Below are 18,558 nucleotides of genomic sequence, written 5' to 3' on the forward strand. Positions count from 1 at the left end.
CTTTTTCTTCAAATGGAGATTCCTTACCTCCTCTTCCACTGCTGATCTGGGAAGAAACATCATCTTCCTGCTCGAGTATTTTTTCTGCAGAGGAGTATAAATTTTATATTGTGCCACCAGGCCAACTTGTAGCCACAAATTTTATGTTACAGAAAGGGCATAATAAAATCCCTCATCTTCCAGTTCAGTAAAACAAAGCACAGAGGAATTCTCTGAGCAACTGAAGAACATCAGCATTGTTATTATCATTCATAAAGAGTAGTGTTCATAACAAGCCAGTGATTTAAGGGTGTTAGAAAACAATGACATGGTGAAGATTTAACTCAGCAAAATACTTTAATTAAAAAACAAAACAAAACAAAACACAAATTTAATTAGGGGGAAATGGAAGAACTTATTCAAGTCACAGTGAAATGAGAATTGAATATATATTTGTTTTTCCTCAGAGAAAAAGAAAAGATTTATGCACATACTGAGGTTCTTCGAATGAAACTAAAGGCATGATTGGAAGAAATAGGAAAATTTCCAAATATTTGTATACATACCAATTAGCATTGCTCCAGCCACTAAGACTACATCAGTGTCATTATATTGAAGCATCAGAAATCCAATCATCTGCACTGATGAATCGTTAGGCTAATCTCTGAATGTTTTTGAACGTAACTTCAAAGCTGACCCAGCTCTTCAGCTAGAACTCCCCCAAACAACTTTTGGAGGGAGTTTTCAAGGTGTCAGAAGGACTACACTCAACAGGCAGTTTAGATACACACACCCTGTTTTGGAAACTAAGAGAATTCAAAGTCATAGACAAGGCCAGAGTCTCCCAGTTGGCTACAAATCCAGGTAAAGTGTTCATTTGTACATGTGCAGTGTGGCAGTTTGATTCCCCACATTAACATATCTGTTTTTCTCTAACCACAGGGATAAAAGGCTCAGATTTGCATTGGCTGCAAACCAGGCAAAGCTTGCTTTATCGGTGGTTTAGCACCTCACATCACTTCTCTTACACCTCTGCTGCTACCACTGCAACGTGGTCTCCAACATTATTCTGAGGTTTGGGCATCTTTTTGGTCTTCTCTCTCTCATTGTTGTAGCCAGCTGAAGGTTGGGGGACATCCTTCTGGTTGGAATGCCTTGCGACTGTTGGCTGCTGAAGTTCCAGAGAGTCACCAGGAGATGTTCTTTCACTTGGCTGTTGGTGACGGTCACTGTTCCTACCTGAAGAAAATGTGCTCATCTTTCTCACCACCTTGGTTTCACAGGGATGCAGGTTCAGCTCCTCCGGCTGTTCTGTGGCATGTCCCACTGGTCCAGTTCCTTCCATATCTGTGAAACCAAGTACTGTTTGTGCTTTACAATAACTGTAGGACTTTACCTTCACATTCCTTACCTTTCTATGCCTTCACTGTGCATTATAGATATTAATGAAAAAGCAGTTTTGTTTGAGGAAATAATTACAACAGGTTACAAATTTCAGTTTGACAGAAATAAGTTGTTAAAACTGAATAACCACACACTGTGCCCATGAATAAATACACATCAACCAAAACAACTAGTTTGATACACTAGCAGCTCCTAGAGTACCCTCCAATGGTTTTCAAATATTTCACTAAATACCTAAAAATGAAGTATATAGAATACATCTGGTTAATAAGCTATGTATTGCTAAGAGTGAATCAAGTTGTAATGTAAGGTAGAACTTTTCATTTCTAGCATTCGGATCCTACTGAATGCAAAGACTGCTGCTTAAAAAATGATGTTGAAAAAAGCAGAAAAAGCAAAATATACACTATGCATTTTTCATGTGAAAATGAAATATGTTCACATCTTAATAAACCAGAGTTATCAACCACCGAGGCGGAATCACTTGTAGTGTTACAGGAGATGGCTTCTAAGTTGATAGGGTGTGCTATTACTCCACTGCAAGACGGGCAGCCTGCCTCATCTGGATGCTTAAAAAGATTTGTAAAATGCTTGCAATCTTCCCCCTTCCTCCCTGAAAATAAGATGAAATCAGCCCAGACCCAAACTTCTTATACTTGTTCCAAATTCAGAACTAGTTCTAGTCCACATAGCTCACATGTTAGAGGACAATGCCAGCTTTCACAGTCTGTTCATCATCATATATTATAGGTTTTTTCCACAAATGATCCCAGAAAATGTGTCGCTACAACTCCCTCTTTTTCAAGATTGTCATTGAAGTTTAACCCTTAGCAGGGTTAATAATAATTTTCCCGTGTCTTCATTTATTTTGTACAATTCCCCTATTTCTTTATGATTATATTCACTTTTCCTGTTTAGAAGTGGTGGGGTTTTTTTACAACTTTCAATTTCAGGATTATGCTTCCTGGAAATCCACTGGAAAGTTGTCCATAAATTTTCAATAGGCAGACATTTCGCGTGTAACTGTTTTCCTTCTTAAGGTACTTGGCTGTTTTGAAATACAGATTACAAAAATGTCTAGGTTCAATTTTCTCCCTTATACACGTAAACTAGATGATCAGGTCATAATCCCTTATACCAGAGCTTCATGTTATTTCTTGATATATATTGATGCCCCCTCCATCTTCAAAGGTACCATTTTCAACTGTGAAAATTGGTATTTTCAAATGAGTTTGAGTTAACAGAAGAGGCTAAAAGTTTTCTGGATATGAACAGTTTCAAGGATGAAATACTGCCTTGAGGTTTGTATTAAATAGTAATCTAAAATATCCTGATTTTTTTTAATTAAATACAAATTATTCAATATCAGTAAAGCACATGATTAACTGGATTAAATACCAGCAAACAGAACTCAGGAAATAATTAAATATGGGAAATAATTCTCAGAGGTGGGGATGTGTGGCAGTACCATTGAAATGGATAATATTTTGGTTCCACCAGTGATTTGGAATTCAAACTAAAATTAATTCTGATGAAATTTTGTAAAAGGTGGAAAAAACGGCAAGCTGATAGAAAGGAAGAAGGAGGAGCTGATCTGAGCATCCTTGGAGCATGGGATGCAGAACCTCTTCAGGAATACAACAGTGATTTCTGAGTGATGGTGGCCAAGGATTTCAGGATAAAGATCAAACAGGTATAATACAAAAGGACTGGAAATTGAAGCTAGGAAGCGTAAGCTGTTAAAGGATAAAACTTTTCAATGGTGATGATGAACCAATGTAATAAATTGTAAAAACAACAAAGAAACAACAGATTCCTCCACTTCCAGATGTTGTTCTGTTAACCATGCATTAGTCCATCAAAATTATTTAATTCAAGAGAGAGCTGATCATGTGAAGCTGAGGAGTTTTTTTGTTGCACCAAGTTCAGACAAGGTAATATATTGATCCCTTCTCCCCTGCAATACTGCATAACCTATGAAATAAAAAGACTCTGTCTTGCAAGACTTACTGTGGTGATTAAGAATAAAAGCTCTAAACACTTAATTGTATTAGAAAGGTGGAATTTCTTATGGGGGGAAGAGCTATAAAGCAGAAACTAAACAAAAAGCTGCAGTTTTGATTTCTATTTTCTCTCCAAAACCAACAGCATTTTAAATAGAAGGAAATCAAACATTTCCAAGTCATATGTATTAAACTCACTTAAGATATTGTTATCCTTGTTTAGATTTGAACATATTGGGGAATCTTTTTGTCTTGCAACAATTCCTAAAATACTTTAAGTGGCTGGATTGCCTATTTCTGACCAAAAAAAAAAAAAAAATTTCCATGAATTATTTACATGACGGCTCCAATCAACTCTATACCTGTCAGACTCCCCAGCCAAAATGAAAGTTCACTATGTAAAGGTACCAAGGGAGAATGGCAGCCTCCCACTGCGAGTTTATAGACAGAACTAAGTCAGCACGCATTATGTGTCAGAGCTGACATCAGACAGAATCAGATCCTTTGATCTCAGACCTCCACAGGAAGCTTAGATCTCAGACAAATTAGATAAAAAATGAATTTATAGCAGATACGTATCCTAAGGCACACAGCTGAACGCTGTGTTTTGGAGAAGCACAGCAAATATCAAAACACATAAACTGCAGAATTTCATCTCTCCTTCTCTCTCTCCCTCTGCTTTTGTGATGGATGCTAATTAAAAGGAGATAAAAATCCAGCTCGCCTCTTCCTGCCTCTTATGTAATCCACAGACTTTGGGAAGGAGAAGGAGGAAAAATTCCCGAAACAGAGCAAATGAGTATTTCAGAGGGGTTATCCGAATGCCCTTAGATCTGCACTGTTGGCAGGTGAGACAAAAGAAAACCCCAACCAACTACTATAAGAACACTTCACACTTGCAGAAAAGGAAACCAGTGCTTTATGCTGCCAGCCACATGCCCCCGAGGCTGTCTGCTTTTCCGTGACCTCAGAAGGAGTCATGTTTGATCAGCAGAGGATGAAAAGACAAGTCTCGAGGAGGTGTGTGGAAAGAGGTGTTTGTGGCAGGGACCTCGGGGACTAAAGGGAGACACACAGTGGAGTGGGTAGAAATGGAGCTGCTTTGAGGGTCTAGAGAGCAAGTTTGATGAGAAGTGGCTGAGGGACCTAGGGGGGGATTACCTGGAGAAAAGATGGGTGAGGGGAGACCTCAGTCTCCACAACTACCTCAAAGGAGGCTGGAATGACAGGGGGTCAGACTCTTCTCCCAAGTAACAAGTGATAGGACCAGAGGAAATAGCCTCCAGTGGCACCAGGGGAGGTTTAGATAGGATATTTGGAACAATTTCTTAATGGAAAGGGTTGTCAGGCATTGGAACAGGTTGCCCAGGGAAATGGTGGAGTCACCATTCCTGGAGGGGTTTAAAAGACACGTAGATGAGGTTCTTAGGGATATGGTTTAGTGCAAGTGTTGGGTTAATGGTTGGACTCAATGATCTTGAGGATCTCTTCAACCAGAATTATTCTAAGATTCTATGATGTGCTGGCTTGGACTCACTGCTCAGCCAGCACAATGTGAACATCCAGTGAGTGGTGGAGTTAAACGACATCAAGCAAATGAGCCAGGAGTGTTTTTCCTACCTCCAGTGTATGTCGTCACAGCCCTCCACAGCCTGTAATCTTGTCCAGAGCTGTTTGAGCACTGTTCTGTTATTGCCACAGCACTTGGAGACCTGGGCAGGAAAAGCCCTGTTGCTCCAGGCGTGCTGGGGACACTGGGAGTGTAGGTCCCAGCCCCACTCCAGACACACTAGGTGAAACCGTGGAAATCATTGAGCAAGAGGGATTATGCTGCTGCCTTCTGTGGAGCTAGGATTTCACACAATATATATAAAAGGAGATAAAACGACAAATAGAAAAATACCAGGGAGGAGAAGGAGGAGGAGGTAATAAAGTGATAGACCTGAGAAGAACTGCACCAGTGATCCTATACAAACCTGTAGTTTGTTGAGAGACCTAAACCACTTTTCATGTCCAACTGTTTATAAATTTGAAATATTGCCAAACAGCAGTCTCACCTCCTGCTACAGGCACACCACATTCTTTTTCTTTGTGACTGTAGCAAGGCTGGATTTCAGCTGCATGAGGTTGTGCTTGTTTACGGGGTGCTGTGGTGCCGGGCTTTGGTACATCAGCTAGTTCAGTCCTCGCTTCTGTAATGAAACAAACAATCGCATCACTCTAAATCCACCTGCAGCTCAACAGCAACTGTCAATTCAAGCAACAACGTATTGCTGGTGAATTAACAGATAACCTAGAAGTGTTTGTTTTCTGCCCAAAAGCAGAGAGAGTTCCTTTATGTTCATGCCATCTTGTGTTTTGTTATTCAGGATCCCACCCGTTCTCTTCAGTAAAAAATTTTTATTATGCTGCCACTATGTTCAGTAATACTAGTAATTTAGATTTTATTGCAGCTAGTGCACATGGTGCAGTGAAGGTGAAGGACCATTTAGCATGGATTTGCAAGGTTACTTGAACACAAATGTTTGGAGAAACTAGTGAGAAAGTCTTGAAACTAGTGGGAGATGTCTTATTAACTGGGATGTGCATTTACTCCTATGGGTTACCTGCACATTTGACTAGGTCCCAACTCCAGTTAGCATATCTGAAAGGTCAAGTTATTGGTAACTTTCAACATATCCAGAAGTTTAAGATGGCTGTTTGGCAATCAAGACACCAACAGTTGCAGTCATGCCCTTTTATTTTCAATTCTTCTCTTACACAAACAACTTTAGGCTTTCTGCAACGGGAAAGCCTCCTTGAGGTAGAAATATTTGTTTTAAGGACAATGCTAAAAAGAAAATGACCTTACAGTAGATCAGTAGGGCTGTGGATTTGCTTGGGGAGAACTCCAGAGAAGCTGTAGACCTCCCATTACAACTTTTGCTTATATGATGCTGATAATGTGATCTGGGATGTGAGTGTGGCTGTGCCCCCATTCCTTTGGCATTCGCACCGCAGTTGTGTCTGGCCCCGTGTCAGCAGCAAGCCTTTGTAAAACCTCACCACAGTAATATTTGACAATTTCATCCTTTATCTGGAAAATGCAGAGGCTGAACAGATCATTAAAGTCACCACAAACATTTTCTTTGTTTCTCAGTTCCTTGTCTGCCCCATAGTAATCTGATTTCCCTTATGTTTCACATACAGTTAAAACTCTTTTCAGCCAGGACTCAGGTATTTGTTACAGGCACAAAACCACAGAGCCCTGAATTATGAGCTATACTACTAACTGCTGAACTTAGAGCTTTCTTTGAGTGCCATTGTTTGAATCCTGTCATGTCCACTCCGAAGATTTTTTAAATAAAGCAGGGAGTTTGTAAGTATAAATTTTAGTGGGTATTTCTAACTTACTGTTGCTTTTGCTCTTCTTGAACCAGCAGAATGCAAGAGTGAGGATGAATGTAGATGCTGCTGAGCCCAACATGACAACAAGGATCGTGCTGGCCTTCACTCCCATGGGGACAGGGAAGATGGTAAATGGCTGAGACAGCACAGCAAATGTAGCCCCTGAGAATTTAAAGCAGCCAGAGTTTATTACAAAAGTAAGAACACTGGTTCCACAGCTAAAACTCCATGCTATAGCCTTTCAACAGTGATGATGTTCTTAAAAACGCATGCAGGAACAAACTGTAAGTCCATTTATCTCCACGCCCAATATTAGCCTACAATATTTATGTAGGACTGAGTGCCAGAACAAAAGTAGATATATAACAATACTTCTCCAAAATAAATGTCAAGCTTTCAGTGCTTCCTGAAGCAGAGGCAACCTCTTTATATTTATCTCTCTTTAATATTTCTTCTATGAATTTGTCCAGCTGACTACCAAACCCAGAAAAGTATCTATTTCTGAGGCCAAATATACCAGTTCCAGAGAGAAAATATGCACATTCTGCCTAGCAAGGCAGAGAAGATGATTACAATATAGGTGCTAAGTCTTACACAGCTTTTAGAGGTTATACCTGATTCATATGAATTTATGTTATGGGGAATCTAGAAACTTTCACTATCATTAAGCTTAAGTCCATGATGCAGAAAACTCCCAGTGAACTTGTTAATATTTTCCACCATTTTGTTATTGAGCATTATAAACAAACAAAAGTCTGTGCATTTGCTGCTAGCATAGTAAATATTTTGTCTCTTGATGCACGTGAGCTTTGGGTAATGCTCTTTGTTCAGAGATCCTAAAGTTTTATGTAAATGAAGCCAGAATCAAGCCAGCCACTACTCGTATTTTCTGTGGTCAAGAGTTCATTTGGTCTCAACATCTGAGCTTCAAGGACTGGAAGTTGCCTAATACTGCCATCTTAAAAATCAGAAACAAGGAGAGGTTTTGGGTCAAAAGTTTGTTTTGAAAGTCAAAACCACATTTTGAATTGAGATGTTGCTAGGAAGGACAGGATTTTAACTAAACTGGCCCTAGTACTTTCTGTAGACTAGTTTGAAGGATGTGGTTTGGTGTATCAACTCATTACCTGTCTTACTGCTTGACTCATTATCAGTGTTAATCCCACAATTCTAATAATTTTGGTGGATGGATATTTCTTTTTCTTGTTTGAGTTCCACTTTTAATAGAAATCTAAAAGCCTTGTTCATCTATTCATTAAAAAATCAGAAATACTGTCAGATGAAGTCTTGGAGACTAGGGTAAGTATGTGTAAGTACTTTTATCTGAAATTATTAGATTTGTGCAAACATTGTCCACTTGAACAGTGCTGAGCTTTATCAGAACAATGTGGGAAGCATGGTCCAATTGGGAAAAAATTTGCCTGCAGGTACAAACACAATCAGTTGAGGGGAAAGAAATAATCTCACAGATATCAAGGCCTCTACCCAGGCAGGTGCTTGAAGGTGCTCCACTCTGCTCTAATAGTGTGTGAGTAGAGTGCTATTGGTTTGAATGGAAAGTGGGTGGATCAAGTGCAGTGGGATCCATATCAGTCAAGTGAATATTATTGTAAAACAAGGAACAAAACTACACAGCTGGGCTATGAATAGTTTACTCTCCACAGGAACTACCACTAAAGAATTTGGTATTATTGCACTCAACATCAGCTGCATCTTCTGACCTGCCTACAAAACACAAAATATGCCAGGGCACACATAGAAATCTGGTCCTGGAAAAGTATCTCAAACTTCTACCAGCTGATTGGGTTTTTTTTGTTTTTGTTTATGTCAACCAGTAAACAAATATCTTCAGTAAGTCTGACCTCCATTCTGTCTCTAGTTTGGTTCCCAATTATGAACACGCAAAGGGGACTGGGATTTTTTTTGTGCATACTTTTGCAATGCATATTAAAAGTGTACAATGCTCTGATTTGCAAAGGTGATACACAGATGCACCAGCTGTCCATATTGCGAGCTGAAAACACCTCTTTGCAACACTCTAAGTGAACCTGCGTTAGCAGGTGGTTTGGACTAAATGGTCTCCAGAGGTCCCTTCCAACCCCAGCTATTCTGTGATTCTGTAAATATTTCATGAAAGAGATCTGCATTTGACCTTCGTTCAGAGGAAAGAAGATTTTGTGACTCCCCTGAAGTAGCTTTCAAAACAAATTTCATTAAACTGTTTTTCCCACTAAAAAGTCAAATCCGGTGAGCTGCGGACTTTCCATCTGCTCTCACTGAAGTGAAGACAATGGGAGGTGCAGGTGTTCAGCAGCATACAACCTCAAAATAGACACGTGTTCCCCCTTCAAATGTCCACCTCTAAGTCCTCACTGCACCCCAATTCTCCCTTTGCAAAGCCATGGGCAGCACTTCATGTTTATCAGCCACTTGTGACTAGGAGGAACAAAGATTTCTCATGAAAAAAAAAAAACTGGATCTTCATTTTTTCCCAGCATAGGAAGGAGTTTCTTGGATTGTAAATCCTATCTCATGCCATTGTATGTACCATGTTGTACAATACCATCCATATGTATATTGACCTCCATCCAAAGGTGGTTTGATCTGCTCTCACTATTCCTTTCTATTAAGATAGGCAGTTCATAAAAATACAGTATAAATGTAAACTTCTTCTATTTATTTTAGCTGAGACTTTTTTTCATTAGCCATTTCCGCTTGACCACTTCACCTGTCTGGTGCACTTGTTCTCTCTGTTTTGTTTTGTTTGGTTGGTTTTTTTTGTTTTGTCTGGCTGAAACAAGCTACTCTATCTTAGCTTTCTCTCATTACAAATAGTCTGTACCTACTCCCATTTTGAGATAATCTACGAATAGAGGTAAACAAAATTCTGTTCAGAATTTCAAAAAAGTGCTTGTCAGGGCTTTGTGCAGTGGTATACACACCAATTTACCTCTTTGGGAAGCAGGTCTATCTGTCCTTCCTAGGCTTCTTTCTATCTGATGGGTCTTAGGTTATATACTTATATATATATACATATATATATATAAAACAGAATCACAGAATCAACTGGGTTTGAAAAGACCTCAGAGACCTCAGAGACCAACCCTTGGTCCAACTCCAGTCCATTGACTAGATCATGGCACTAAGTGTCATGTCCAATCTCAGTTGAAAAACCTCCAGGGACGGTGAGTCCAGCACCTCCCTGGGCAGCCATTCCAATGCCTGACCACTCTCTCTCTAAAGAATTTCTTTCTAATATCCAGCTTAAATTTCCCCTGGCAGAGTTGAAGCCCATGCCCCCTTGTCCTATTGCTGACTCTGGGAGAAGAGACCAATCCCCACCTGGCTAGAACTTCCCTTCAGGCAGTTCTAGAGAGTGATGAGGTCACCTCTAAGCCTCCTTATGTATATATGGTGATATCTATATCGATCTCTATCTGCTTATATATCCATATATATATACACATATATGTATGTATTTAATAGCAGAATAGAGACTTTACATACAGTCTTAAAACACCTTTATCTGAATATGTCTTCAGACTACACACCAGATAGCATGCTCCTGCTTTTCCATTGACTTGCCTCAACAGTCAGTCTGAGATGAGAAACCAGCACTTTGACTCCTACATAGATTCAGAGCCAGATTTGTAGATAAATTCAGGCCCCCAAACAGTTAATCAGGTGGTTCTCTAATGCAGATACCCTGAAGTTTTCACAAGATGGAGTTCATGTGATGTCTTACTCTCAGTGTGCCAATGTCTTGGAGGTCCCAATGTCACCTCTGCAAACTGTCAGGAATACTGTAGCAAAGCCCACTCCCAAAGACACAACTTTGAGTGGGCATAACCCGTTGCACCCGTAAAGATGGTCAGGGGCAGGCAAACTGAGTGAAAGGCACTACTAAAGTAACTGGGACCACAGATGGAAAATTACGGAACAGAAAGAAAGAAAAAAAAAAAAAGAATAAGAAGACTCAGTTTACAGGAAAAAGTTTGCTTTGGTGGCTTAGCTGACCTTAAGTAACTGATTCCTGCAAGGTATTCATAGCTTCATAGCTTCATAGCTTCATAGAAGTTCAGAAAGAAAAACGTAACATCCTCTACTTCCTTCTAATATCTCATCTTGATTTTGGGGGTAGCACAGGAATCACCCAGCTCTCTTGCTGCCTGGGTGATACCAACTTAGACATGTAAAAGAAGTCCAGCTACTTAGAGGTTTGGCACTGCTTCACTCATTCAAACAAAGCTCAACTCCCATTTCACAGATCTAGGGGTTTGAGTTCCATTCCCAAATCAAAAATAAACCATGCAGAAAATGGAGCTTACCTGGAGGTGATGTGACAGTGAACACAAGTTTCCAGTTTGTGCCTGAACTAGAAACAGCCAGGCTGGAAAAGCTTGCACATCCATCTATGACCGGTACTTGGGTGAGCCCTGCAGAGTAATAAAAATTTGCATTGCAACTAACAGTGTCCAGATGAGAACCACCTAAGCCCCGCCAAGAGTCCTTGTGACTTAAGGAGGACTTCAGAAAGCTTAATTTCAGTGTCCTTCCTAATCATAAACTTTTTGACTGATCCCAGAAGTTTCATATAGGGTCAGGTCTTCAGATTTACATGGGTGCTGAATTTCTGACAGACTGAAGAACCTTAGCTTCTGAATCTTGGTTCCCTGAGTTCATTGTGAAGTGGCATTTACTGTACGTGTCTATATCGTGGGGTGTGACATGAATACAGATGTTAAAGGGAACAAGGTAATGGGAGCTATATGGATGCACCAGAGAGTTCCAGATGCTCATCTTTTTGATTTAATACATGTGTTGTGCCACTATGTGTTTCACCAAAGTTAGGATAGTATTAGTGAGAGACTAATTTTTGTCTTGAAGTCATGATCTCAAGGAGCCAGCCACTGCAGCCAAGGGAAAAGAGCTGACTATTTTAACCCTTTTCTGATTTGCTGCTGTTTCACTTCATCACTTGGGCATATTGCCTCTTGTCCTACTATTAAAAAATTTTGAACTTTTCTCCAGCCCTTTCAGACACTTTGAAAGGGATTTGGCCATGAGAAAGGTTTGTGGTGACTGTTCCATTGTGGTACAGCAGAAACTTTCAGCTAGAAACCTAGCAGGGAGAAGCTCCATGGGGACCATGAAAATGAACCCAGGAGAAACTGTTCCTCCATCACTTCACCTCTTGTTCTGACCTATCAAGGAATGCATTCTGAGCCACTAGTTATACTTGCCACAGCTTTTAGTTTTTGTAGGCTTTTTTAAAATGTTATAATTTACTTTGCAACTGGATCTCCATTTTATTGTGCGTATCTTTGAGCACTAGCCAAGTCCTAGCCTTTAAGCAATGTTGACCGGGTCTGGGTTTCATTCAGGAGTAAAATCCTAAAGACAGACAAATTCCAAAATGCTGGTTCAGGTGAGGATGAGAAGTCAGAACTTCTTAAGATTTTAGACTTGCTGCAGTGATCACAAGCACGAACTTTTGCCAGCTCAAGTGCAACATGAATAAAGGTACAGAGAGTCTGAGTGTGAGAACATTTATACTCTGCAATCCCCATATCTAAGATATTGAACAGAGTGGTGAAGTAGTAAACTTCTTTATGAGATACCTTGCAGTCACAGGTAGGAGCATCAGTATGGAGACAAGGCTTTTGATGGTAGGAGCATCAGTATGGAGACAAGGCTTTTGATGGTAGCTCAGACTGCAGGACAGTTTCTCTGGTTTTATCCCATTTTTTGCCCCTACATCTATATGATATAAACAGCTCCAAGATCTGTTCTTTGGCACTGAAGAACTGGTATGCCTTGGCCAGACCTCTTAAACTTTTACAGCCCCCAGAGATGCTGCAATGAAAACTGCTTACTGAGATCAATTCCTTGCTGTGTTGACTCCTGAACCATGGTCAGAAACTACCTGAGACAAGGTCCCAGGCAAAACTATGCCCCATTTCAATGTTCCAGCAACAGAAATGATGAAGTTGCCCCTCTCCATCATCTGGTACTATTTAATATGCTAATATCCCAGTTAACTGCATATATGCTTTCTTATTTTTGTACAACATCTAGGACACCAAATTCCCAATTTCACTGTGAATCTCCAGGACCACCTGTGATAAATAGGCAATTTATACTGTCAATGGACTTGCTGGAGTTATGAGAATCTAGATTTCTCCATTTACTCCAGCCTAATCCCAACTCATTTATATTTATCTACTCTGCACGTGATCCTTCTTATGACAGTATCTGCCCAGACTACCAAGACTTTTCTTGGCTCTGATACTCACTGCAACACTGCTTTTACCGAGGGTCTTGTCAGCTCTGTTCAAATACTTTATAATTGCTATTTCTAGTCTATGATGAAGCCTGAAGTACTGTACTGTACTTCTCAACAGACGCTATCTCAGCTCTTGGGCACATATGCTTCAAAGCTTAGAATATTTCAGATATATATGGGCATCTTCATGAAGATCTCTCAGGCAAGCTGGTATTTAACGTAGAAGCAAGCTAATTTGGAGCTAAACTTCTTTCCATGAGGCAGTTTGGCTGCTGTCAGATGAAGCAGCCTCAGTGTGCTAGACGGGACACATTTCAATTAAATGCTGCTTTCATATGCTTCAAAAGACGAGAGCAATAAGGACGTTTGTCAAAGGAAAAACTGCAGCAAACTATTATATGCAGAACATCTGTACTACGCAGTTCGTTCTTTGCTGGAGTTTATTGACTATTAATTTGATGCATGTATCTTTTAAAGAATGTGAAGTGCATTTCTCTTCAGTGACTTTCTTTCTTTCTCTATCCTTCCTTCCTTCCTTCCTTCCTTCCTTCCTTCCTTCCTTCCTTCCTTCCTTCCTTCCTTCCTTCCTTCCTTCCTTCCTTCCTTCCTTCCTTCCTTCCTTCCTTCCTTCCTTCCTTCCTTCCTTCCTTCCTTCCTTCCTTCCTTCCTTCCTTCCTTCCTTCCTTCCTTCCTTCCTTCCTTCCTTCCTTCCCACATGCTTAGAGTTAATTATGAGTTCAGTTAATTATGAGGTCTTTTGATAAATGAGGACCAGAAACTAAACGTTTAAATCCCTCATGAAAAGCATTTTCATGTTAAAGTATGATGATTACAAACAATAAGCAGTGTTTCTTTCTGTACGTGGCCAGATCCTTTGCTGAGACAAACAGGTTGTCAATAACTCTAAGGAAGTTGCTCCAATTAGCAATATCTGACAATCAAGTATTAGGATTACTAATTCTTTTTCATTTTGTTTCAAACCCAGTATTTCTCAGGGACAGTTCCTAAATTTATCACAATCATTCTGCACAGCTGTTTTGCCATAACCCTTGTTATAAGAAAACACATCCAAACCTTTTAGCAGAGCCTCAGAGGAGCCCTTGAGGTGAGCAGTTACAACCCAAGGTTCTGAGGGGGGCCCCAGTTTGTCAACTCTTTGACCCTGGGAGGAAGAACAAAAGAGAAGAATTAAGGTCTTGTCTCCTCAACAAGAGGAAAGAAAGTTCTGATGGTTTTAACAACTGTGATAATTTTTCAATTACCAGAGGTAGGGTAGTTTACATCTGCATGTCACATGTTAAAAATGTCACAAAGCTCAATGTAACTCTTTAAGATGAGCTTAAGCTCAGAGGGACCAGCTTTGGTGACTTCGGGTCAGTTTCAATTAAGTCTGGCAAGGTTTTCTGCTTTGCTTGAAGTATCCAGGGTCACATTCACATCACCTATGAGAAGCAGCTAATTTTGACTCTGTGGTTTCTATGGCATTTAAATTCACAGAATTACAGCATGTTTGAGGCTGGAGAGGACCATTGGACATCATTTGGTCCAATCCTCTGCTGCGTCAGGGCCACATAGAAGTGGTTGCCCATTACTATGTTCAGGTGGCTTTTGAATATTTCCAAAGACGGTGACTCCACAAGTTCAACAAAAAAGTAGATTCAGTCATTCTGTTTAGTCAGACTGAAGATTTAAGTTCTTCATACCCTCAGGGAAAGAAACTAATTTTGATACCTGAATTATCCAGCAATAAGAGATGTGCAGGATCTCGATCCTGTAGTCTATGTGTATATAAAAATATTATCTTTCAGGTTTTTTATTTTTTTTTTGGTGGGAGATACTCTTTCTCAAGCCTAGTAGAAAACCTGAAACATCTGAAGAAGTGGATGAAACTCAAGGAAAGATTCAATTAACTAAATGTAAGTTTTGCATGTCACTTCAGGTAGCCAACAATGTTTGACATCCAGCAGACTTGTTTTGTGGAAAGGTTTTACCTTTCTATGGGAGCTGGAGAGCAAAGAGTATATTCCCCAGCCTACAACACAAGATGCTTTGTGTAGGGAACTGAAGTGAAATAGGAAGAAGACGAAAGTTTTGTACCTCAAAAGCTGTAAAATCTGTCTCCTGACTAATGGATATACTGAGCTGGTTTTATTGTAAAGCAACTTTGCATCCAGAAATAATGTCCACAAAGCTGTCCCAGCTTAGATTTGACACCACACTGTAAAAATGTCCTATTTGGGGCTAGTTATTCTGTGGCTACACTTTTGCCTGTCCAGCAAAATAGGAATGACTCCATAATAGAAAATAGTTTGAAAACACAAATATTTAGCTTTTGGATTGCTTAGTAATGTCAAAAAAATGATAGAATTAATAAAAGCATCCATCCACGAGAGGCAAATCGTACCTTCCTGTCCAGGAAAATGATTTTCGGCTGTACAGGAAGCTCTTTGTCAATTTCTCCATCTGAGGGTTGCACCTGAACAGAGATGTTGTAAGGTCTCACATACAAGCATGTTTCTGGCTGTTGCTTGCTTCCATTTCTTTCATATGCAAAGGAATGCAAAATTGAAAGGAAAAAAAAAAAAATCAGAAAATTAATGCTCTGTAGACACCCAATGCTACTCACAGAGGTAATTCATCTGTTACCTAGGAATGACATGTTACTTTCTGTTCATGGGATCATTTTGTACTTTAGAAATGCAGATGGTAAAACTTGGTGTCTGTTATGAATAGGAAGGAGCACTATACCAAATGGCTACTAGTTTAGCTTATCATACCACTTTGATTCCTTGGGTGAGAGCAATATGTATGGAAGTATGAAACAGTCTTCACTTCCAAGTAGACAGCACCACCAAAATAATAAAAAATCCTTTTGTTTTAATCCGCAGTTTACAGATGGAAAGGTAAGAAATGAGCAAAATAAATTATGTCCCTGATATCACATTGGAAGAATGGGGATTTTATGGATTCATAAACTTAATGACTCAGCCCAAAAGCCCTTGTTGCAATGTACTGATAACAGCAGAGGCTGCAATCTGTCTGTCCAGCAGAAAGGTTTACAATGAACAAAGTTTCGGTTCCTCTACACAAGCACATCACTTACAGGGCTTTACCGCATTTCTTCACCCTGCCATACCCGTGTTTTCATCATTTGTTATCTGCGCAGTCTGCATACTGATATATAGCAGCATACAGACAACCTATGGAAAGACATTGGTTTTTTTCCAAGACTGAAATTTAAATTAGAGCATCCCAGGAGAAGGCTTTTGCATTTAAATAAAGAATCAGCACTTTATTCTGAGCCTGTATCACTTCATTCCCTTTCCCTGTGCTTTGTGTCATCTAGTATCTCATATATATATAGACAGATAATTTATATATATATAAAAACCCATCTAATCTGCAATTGCAATGAAGTGGCTGAGAGTTTGATATTGTCGTGAAATGAAAGTAGAAAAGCTATTCGTACATCTCTAGTGTTTGCTTAAAGGTGTTTACAAACAAAAGATAGACGGAGCATAAGTTTCCTTAAGTTTAATTCTGTTTTTCAGCTTGGCTTTAGCTTTTTTTTTTTTTTTCCCCAGGTGTGACTACGCATTACAAACCAGAAGTTGTTCATACTGCAGCTGATTGGAAATGCTGGTCTGAACCACAGACACCAGGAATACCAAGTAAAGATTTAAGGACACCTGCAGTCCAAGAGCTGGCTCAAGGATTCAAACAAAAAGTTTCCGTTCTTATCCTGGCTCTTGACAGGCTTCAGAGGTGGGCCCTACCAACCCCATTAAGTTCAACAAGGCCAAGTGCAAGGGCGAGGCAATCCCAAGCACAAATACAGGTTGGGCAGAGAATGGACTGAGAGCAGCCCTGAGGAAAAGGACTTGGCAGTGTTGGTAGATGATAAGGGTCCCTTCCAAACCTTAACCATTCTGTGTTTCTGTGATTCTATGACCTGTCAACGTGCGTTTACAACCCAGAAGGTCAACTGTATCTTGGGCTGCATCACAAGGACCGTGGGCACCAAGTCAAGGGGGGTGAGAGAGTCCAGCACCGGGCAACAAAGATGATGAAGGGAGTGAAGCATCTCCCATGTGAGGAAAAGCTGAGGGAGCTGGGGCTCTGGAGCTTGGAGGAGACTGAGGGGTGACCTGATTCATGGTTATAAATATATAAAGGGTGAGTGTCAGGAGGATGGAGCCAGGCTCTTCTCGGTGACAACCAATGGTAGGACAAGGGGTAATGGGTACAAACTGGAACACAGGAGGTTCCACTTAAATTTGAGAAGAAACTTCTTCCCAGTGAGGGTGACAGAGCCTGGACCAGGCTGCCCAGGGAGGTTGTGGAGTCTCCTTCTCTGCATACATTCCAGCCTGCCTGGACACCTTCTTGTGTAACCTTATCTGGGTATTCCTGCTCCAGCGGGGGCTTTGGACTGGGTGAGCTTTTGAGGTCCCTTCCAATCCCTGACATTCTGTGATTCTGTGATCCTGTGATTCTGTGAGGTGACTCTGCTCTGGTGAGACCCCCCTGCAGTGCTGGTCCGGCTTTGAGGATGCCAACATAAGAAGGACATGGGTATGTTGGATGGAGTCCAGAGGAGGCCACAAAGAAGATCAGAGGTCTGGAGCACGTCTCCTGTGAAGACGGGCTGAGAGATTTGTGGTCGTTCAGCCTGGAGAAGGTTCCAGAAAGACCATAATACCTTCCAGTACCTAAAGGGGAACTACAAGAAAACTGGAGAGGGACTTTTTACAAGGGCATTAAGGGTAGGACAAGGAGTAACAGGTTTAAACTGAAAGAGGGTAGATTTAGATTAGGTATAAGGAAGAAATTCTTCATCATGAGGATGGTGAGGCCCTGGAACAGGCTACCCAGAGAAGCTGTGGATGCCCCATTCCTGGAAGTGTTCAAAGTGAGGTTTAGGTGAATCTTGGCATGGCTTCTGTAAGTCTTTTTTTTTTTTCTCTCTCCAGCTTCTTTAAATTTCCACAAGAGGAAAAATGTTGACATGGAATGCCCTGCCTCCATAACCCAAGCCATGCAGGATGAAACTGTTCTCATCGCACACTTAAGGGAAGACTGCTGTAAAATGCGGTTGTAGGAAGCAGACATTCCTGCTCCCTAGGGTGAAGGGAAAGGAAACAAAACAAAAATACACATGCATGCTAAAAATTAATGTCTTTTTGCAGGTGATTTGAATCCAGCTAACACAGCACAGAACGTGATGTATCTATTCCACACGGTCCCACCTGTCCGGGAGCCCCTGCCTCAGGGTAAAACCCTGCACATAGCAACTCATGTTCCTCAAGTGAGCATCAATGAGGATGAGGAGGAGAAAGGAGCATCCTGCTGCTCCCCTGGTGATTTATGCTGGAAGGAAAATAGGCTTTCCTGGCACAGCTTTGCAGCTGGGAGGTGGGGATGGACAAGCATGCCTGTAACCTAGCAAGGACTGGAGGGAGGAGACCTGCCGTCCTCCTAATAAGCAAGAAGAGCATG

At 40.6% G+C, this 18,558-nt stretch overlaps 1 protein-coding gene across 1 annotated transcript in view; it reads right to left on the reverse strand.

The window, feature by feature from the left end:
* Positions 1 to 1,003: 1,003 nt before the first annotated feature.
* PKHD1 (PKHD1 ciliary IPT domain containing fibrocystin/polyductin) overlaps positions 1,004 to 18,558 on the reverse strand; it is a gene marked incomplete at both ends in the record, with an annotated part of 268,094 nt that continues 250,539 nt past the window's right edge. The window contains 6 exons of the mRNA XM_082047184.1: positions 1,004 to 1,326; positions 5,444 to 5,578; positions 6,780 to 6,935; positions 11,102 to 11,209; positions 14,134 to 14,221; positions 15,464 to 15,599. Of these exons, the coding sequence (XP_081903310.1) occupies positions 1,004 to 1,326; positions 5,444 to 5,578; positions 6,780 to 6,935; positions 11,102 to 11,209; positions 14,134 to 14,221; positions 15,464 to 15,599 (946 nt within the window). The remainder of the gene's footprint in view (positions 1,327 to 5,443; positions 5,579 to 6,779; positions 6,936 to 11,101; positions 11,210 to 14,133; positions 14,222 to 15,463; positions 15,600 to 18,558) is intronic.

The sequence above is a fragment of the Streptopelia decaocto genome, assembly GCF_964273445.1.
Source record: "Streptopelia decaocto genome assembly, chromosome: 3".
NCBI lineage: Eukaryota > Metazoa > Chordata > Aves > Columbiformes > Columbidae > Streptopelia > Streptopelia decaocto.